The sequence below is a fragment of the Erinaceus europaeus genome, chromosome 17 (genome assembly GCF_950295315.1).
Source record: "Erinaceus europaeus chromosome 17, mEriEur2.1, whole genome shotgun sequence".
In the NCBI taxonomy this organism is placed as follows: Eukaryota; Metazoa; Chordata; class Mammalia; order Eulipotyphla; family Erinaceidae; genus Erinaceus; species Erinaceus europaeus.
Window position 1 is genome coordinate 10,860,085 of NC_080178.1, and position 6,640 is coordinate 10,866,724.

Genomic DNA, 6,640 nt, shown 5'->3' on the forward strand with positions numbered 1-6,640 from the left:
CCCCGCACCACCATAAGCCAGGGCTGAGCAGGCCTAGTAATAAATAAATAAATCTCTTTCTGACTTGAGGAACAGATGCCACTGGGAGAGTGAAGGCCCCAAGTTCAAGCCTCAGTTCCACAAGTGCCACAGCGAGACTCTGGTTTTTTTTTTTTTTTAATATTTATTTATTTATTCCCTTTTGTTGCCCTTGTTGTTTTATTGTTGTGGTTATTATTGTTGTTGATGTCATTTGTTGTTGGATAGGACAGAGAGAAATGGAGAGAGGAGGGAAACACAGAGAGGGGAAGAGAAAGATAGACACCTGCAGACCTGCTTCACCGCCTGTGAAGCGACTCCCCTGTAGGTGGGGAGCCAGGGGCTCGAACCGGGATCCTTACACAGGTCCTTGTGCTTTGCACCACATGCACTCAACCCGCTTTACTACCGCCTGACTCCCCGACTCTGGTTCTCTTTCCCTTTCACTGTCACTCATAAAGAAATAAGTTATTTTCAATAAATAAGTAAATAATTCTATTTGCCTGTCTAATGAGAGAGTGAGAGAGAGAAAGAGTCAAAAAGAGGGGGGAGAGAGAGGGAGAGCACAAAGGAGAGTATCACTGTGGTCTGTGCAGTGGTACCAGGAATTGAACTCAGAACTCCACACAGGTAAGCCCTGTGTTCTGCCACTGTCCTGGCTCCTTGGATGCAGGCTCTGACCCCCGTAGACCTGAGCGTGTACACACATGCACAGAAACATACATCCTCACACCAGCCCGCGTTCACACACCCTGAGGAGCAGCTCCCACAGTCAGTCTAGGCAGGTCTGTCCTGGTGAATCTGGTCCAGAGCTCTGAAAAGGGTGGGGGCCCCATAGCTTAGAGGGGAACCCAGGGATGTCCCTGCAGTTCCACAGTGACCAGCAGAGGGAGCCATTGCCTTTTGTGGCTGGAATTATAACTTGCTCTAATAACCCACCTGGTGGTGGTTGTCCCGGCAGAGCGGCTGGGGATGGTGGGGAGGCAGGAGGGGGTCTCCTTCCTGGCCCCAGTGACTCTGGGCATCAGGCTCCTTCGATACAGGGCACCCCCAGCAGCTCTCTCAGACCTTGAGCTCCATCCACCCACCCTAGCCCCAGCTCAACCCTTTGTCGCCTCTGGGGATCGTTCTCTTTCTTCCTCTCTTTCCTTTCTTACTTTATTTCTTTCTTAGTTTTATTTCATTGGTGCTGGTGGCTCACTCGTATGTGATTCCACTGCTCCCAGGCCAATTTTTTCCTTTTTGATGAAAAAAATATATTGGTGAGGGCTGGGTGGTGGTGCACCTGGTTGAACGCATGCTACAGTGTACAAGGACCCAGGTTCAAACCCCCCAGTCTCCACCTGCAGGGGGAGCTTCACGAGTAGTGAAGCAGGTTTGCAGGTGTCTCTCTGTCTCTCTCTCCTCTCTTTCTCCTCCTTCTCAATTTCTGATGGTCTCTATCCAATAAAGATAATAAAGAAATTAAAAAAAATTTTTTTTTTTTTGTTAACGAGAATGAGAAAGACCTAAAGCATCACTCTGGTACATGTGATGCTGGACATCAAACTCATGATATCGTGCTTGAGAGCCCAGTGCTTTATGCACTGGGCCACCTGCAGGGTGACCTTTTCACTTTTCTTAGAAAAGCATAAAGGAAGAGACAGCCCAGCACCACTGCCACCATCCATGGAGCTTCCCCTGGCACCTGGCGGTCCTGTGTGGTGCCAGGACTCACACCCAGCGCCTTGTACTCACTGTATTGGCTGGGCTGTCTCCCTGCCCTGCATCCCCTCCCCCACTGTTTCAGAACAGTGCTGGGGAATGAACCCAGGGCCTCGTGTGTGGACAAGAAGAAGAAAGACAGAAGGGGTGACAGCACCGTGCCACCCCACTCCCGCTGTCCTGCTGTCCATGCTACCCTCCTGTGGTGTCAAGGCATGAGCCCAGGGCCTCGTGCATTCTACCCATTGAGCAGTACTAGGCTCCTCTCCTGCGTTCTTTTGAGTTTTTCTTTCATTTATTTATTTATTTACTTATTGCCACTAGGATTAGCCTTGCTCCGACTGACTTTTTTTTTTAGATCTTTTCCTTTTTTTTCTAATAGAGCAGAGAGAAATTGAGAGGGACGGGGTATGGGGGTGGGGACGTGCAGCACTGTCTCATCATTCATGAACTGCGGCTTGAACCCGAGTTCTTGTGCATGGTAACGTGTGTGCTCAAGCTGGTGTGCCACCCCACCCCCATGTATTTATTTATTTTTTAAAGATGTATTTGCTTATTTATTAGTTAATGACAGAGAGGAAGAGGAGGAAGCGGAGGAGGGGAGAGAACCAGAGCTTCACTCTGGCATATTCGATGCTCGTGCTCAGACTTGGGACCAAACCTTTCTGCCCTGGCTCCCACCTTTCTGAGACTCCAAACCTTTCTGCCCTGGCTGCTTCCTGGGCTGCATGAGTTTGTCTTGGTAAAATAGACACTTTCAGAGCCTGTGGTGGTGATTCAGTGCTGTGGGCTCTGTCAGTCTCTGCTCCATTATCTCTACTAAACTACTACGACTACCAGTAGTAATAATTATTATTACTATGCTAAGGAAATAGCATAATAGTGATGGAAAAAGACTCTCATGTCTGAGGCTCTGAGGTCCTAGGTTCAATCCCCGGCCAGAGCTGATGAAAGTATTCTGGTAATAATAATAATAACAATAATGATGATGATGACTAGTTGATAATCGTAATAACACCTGGTTGAGTGAACACACCACCAAGCACAGGGACCTGAGTTCAAACCCCCACTCCCCACCTGCAGAGGGAAAGCTTCAGAGCAGGGAAGCAGGACTGCAGGTGTCTCTCTCTCTCCCTTTCTGTCTCCCCCTCCCATCCTGATTTCTCTCTGTCTCTATCCAGAATAAATAAGTTAAATTTATAATAATGATAATAAAGGACTGGGGGATAAATAGCACAATGGTTATGCAAAGAAACTTTCATGCCTAGGGCTCTGAGACCCCAGGTTCAATCCCCAGCACCAACAAAAGCCAGAACTAAGCAGTGCTCTGGGAAAAAAAAAAAAAAAAAAAAGCGGGGTGGGAGGAAGGCAGGTGGCGGTGCGCTTGGTTAAGAGCTCACATGCACAGTACACAAGGACCCAGTTTCAAGTCCCTGGTCCCCACCTACAGGGAGAAAGCTTCAGTAGAGCTTAAGTAGAACTGCAGGTGTCTCTCTGTCTCCCTCTCTATCCTCCCTCTCCTCTCAATCTCTCTGTCTCTATCCAATAATAAATAAGTGGATTAAATAATAAGGATTCCTTGCACCCATTCACTGAGTGAGCCCATCCCCTCCTAGGGTGTGCTTGCCCCTCCTGACGCCCTCCCCTCCCCCCCACCCCCTGCAGGAGCAAATCTCAGTCTGAGATGAGCCTGGAGGGCTTCTCAGAGGGGCGGCTGCTGTCCCCCGCAGCAGCGGCGGCGGCGGGGACTTTGGGGGCGCCCCGCCAGGACCCCGTGGAGCTGCTGCTGCTGTCCACGCAGGAGCGGCTGGCGGCCGAGCTGCAGGCCCGCCGCGCCCCGCTGGCCACCATGGAGAGCCTGTCGGACACCGAGTCGCTGTACAGCTTCGACTCCCGCCGCTCGTCGGGCTTCCGCAGCGTGCGGGGCTCGCCCAGCCTGCAGGCCGTGCTGGAGCGCGGGGAGGGGACGCTCTTCTACATCGACCCCGCCATCCCCGAGGAGAACCCCTCGCTCAGCTCCCGCACCGAACTGCTGGCGGCCGACAGCCTGTCCAAGCACTCACAGGACGCCCCGCCGCTGGAGCCCAGCCCGGCCAGCGGGGGCGCCTCCCCCGAGCGGCCCCCCAGCTCTGCAGCCCCCCGGCAGGAGGAGGAGGTGGAGGGAGGAGGAGGAGGAAGAGGAGGAGGAGGAGGAGCGCCCTCTGGCGGCGGCGGAGAACTGGCCCTGCACAACGGGCGTCTGGGGGACTCGCCCAGCCCGCAGGTGCTGGAGTTCGCCGAGTTCATTGACAGCCTCTTCAACCTGGACAGCAAGAGCGGCTCGTTCCAGGACCTCTACTGCATGGTGGTGCCCGACAGCCCCGGGCCCCCTGCCCCCGGCCCTCGCGACATCCTGCTGCGCGCCCAGTTCGAGCCCAACTTGGTGCCCAAACCCCCACGGCTGTTCGCCGGCTCGGCGGAGCCCTCGTCCTCAGGGGTGTCACTGTCACCCTCCTTCCCACTCAGCTCGTCCGGGGAGCTCATGGACCTGACCCCCAGCGGCCTCAGCAGCCAGGAATGCCTGGCCCTGGACCCCAGTCGGACTCCCACCCCCGCCGGCCGCGGGGCCAGCCCAGTCAAGCAGGATGAGCTGGCCATCTCTGCCCGCTAGCCCCCCCTCCCTGCACCCGGCTGCTGCTGAGCTGGGGGTCCACATCCCTACCTCAGCTTAGGGGGACCCCCTCAGAGCCAGGGGTGGGGGAGGGTGACTGGGAGAGGCCGGGGGTCCCCACACAACCCCGGGGGCTGGCTGCCTCTAGGGTCAAAGGTGGAGCACTGCCCCTACCCCCACAGCCTCTGTCCTGGCTGCCTCCACCCCCCAGATCTGGTGTCTGCTGGCCAGTCCCCTGGGGGGGGGGCCTCTCCCCCACCTTGTTTACAGAAACTGCCCAGCTGGGCTCAGGCTGTGTCCTGGGCTTGTAAGAACCTCCCCTTCCAATCATGTTATTAATTACACCCCCCACACACACCGCAGGGCAAGGACTCAGGACGGCTATGGTCCCTTCTCTGCCCCCCTGGTCCTGGATAACTAGACTGGACAGCCTGGCTGGTGTGACCACCCCCACAGGGGGAGTAGGGCACCCCAATGTTCCTCCATCTAGGACCCCACCCCCCCATCCCCAGACAGCCCAGGAGCCGGGATATGAAACCCTCTCCTCAGCCCTCCCCCCTCCACCGGCTGGGTCTCCTGGGTCTTCTGCTCCCCACAAAGGAAGTGAGGCCCAAAGTAGAGGTGCTGTGGAGACACACACACACACACACACACACACACCCCGCCAGTGCTGGGGCTTCAGGAGCTGTGCCCCTGGCTGAATGGTCCCTTCCTGCTGGGTTGGAGAGATGGAGACCCCGGGGGTCTGTGTGCATGCTTTGGGGGAAGGGGCGCGTGCGTGCATGTGCATGAGGTAGGGGGATGCCTGACGCCACCCCCCAGCACCCCCATTACCGCCGGCCCCTCCCCCTCCCAGCCTCCCCCATCCCAAGCCTGCCAAGAAGACAGGGCCTGTGGGGGGTGGGTAGGCACAGCTCAGTTGGGGTTCCCCTGTCACCGGCTGCTTTGACCCAGTGGTCTGGGATATGGGCCTGGACCACCCTCCTGTGCCTTCTCTCGGAGGCATTTCATCCCCCCGTCCCCCGTGTCCCCCCCCCCCACCTCCATCTCCTGATCACTGGTATCTAGACCTGCCTGCCCGACACATGGAAATAGACAAGGAGCTGGGCCTCCCCCACTCTCTGACTCCCACCCCATCACTCTAGGGTGCACCCCACTCCAGCCGGGGGCCCCCAATGCTGGCATAGCGAGGGGCCCAGAGCAGAGGCTGAAGCCACCGAATCAGTGAATCCCAGAGTTAGAAAAATAATTATCATAAAGTAAAAAAAAAAAAAGATGGAGCATAAATCAGAATAAACTCCCAGCACAAAGAAGGGCCTGACCCTTTAAATCCGCCTCTTTGGGGGCCAGGGGGGTTAAACTCCAAGGGTGGGCATGGAGCTCTTCCCCCCAGGACTGAGCCATCAGGGACAAACTCCCCGCCCCCCAAGGCTGCAGCCACTGGCGGTTACAGACTGGGGGAGGCTGGGGCAGGCTCGGACTCAGCCTGGGGTGACCCACCCCATCCCCTGCCCCTCCGCACCTCAGCCCCCCAACCCAAGAATGAGGCTGCTGTGTGTCTCCCCTTCCCTCTCGTCACACTCGGGGGGGTCTGAGCCACCCCCCTCAGCCCAGCGCGGCTCAGACTCGCCCCTACCCGCGCCCCCCAGACCCGCAGCACAAGTCCCCGCCCCCTCCTCCAGCCGGGCGCTGGTCTGTCCCCCGAGGGGCCTGGGTGACCTCCTTATGCAAGTGGGGAGCACGCAGCCTGGGGAACCCCACACACTCTGCACTCTGCGTGCCATTTTGCCCCATCCTCCCTGACTTTTTGTACTTAATGTATGAAAGATCCAAACTAATATTGCTGTAAAAAGGAGACGAATTAATATAGCTTATTCTATAAATATCTCTGTATATAAAGTTTCTGTACATTGTATAGAGCTGTGTATAAACTGGATGTAGAAGCACTCGGACCACCTGAGTCACCTGTCTTGTGGGGGCGAGGGAGACCCTGGGGACCAAGGACCTTAGATTGGCGGGACATGGTTTTAGAATCCCTGCTAGGGACCAAGCATACTCACAGCCCCAGGAGAAGGGGGGGGAACAGCGGGACCTCCGACCAGCAGGTGGCGCTGTTCCTCAGCTGGGGTCAGTACAGGCACCGACCCCACCATAACTTTGGCCTGACACCCTGACCCTGACTTTCACTTTACCCCCCCCCCCCCACTACCTAGCCTGCTTAGGGAGGGCCAGGGAGGATGCCTGAAAAGTAGGATGCCTCCTGCCCCC

General features: G+C 56.4%; 1 protein-coding gene across 2 annotated transcripts in view; it reads left to right on the forward strand.

Annotated features, from left to right (window-relative positions):
- Positions 1-6,324, forward strand: part of DAGLA (diacylglycerol lipase alpha) — a 60,770-nt gene extending 54,446 nt beyond the window's left edge. For both annotated transcript variants that reach the window (XM_060176330.1, XM_007526326.3), the window contains exon 20: positions 3,388-6,324. In XM_060176330.1, the coding sequence (XP_060032313.1) occupies positions 3,388-4,372 (985 nt within the window). In that variant the 3' untranslated portion in view covers positions 4,373-6,324. The remainder of the gene's footprint in view (positions 1-3,387) is intronic.
- The last annotated feature ends 316 nt before the right edge of the window (positions 6,325-6,640 follow it).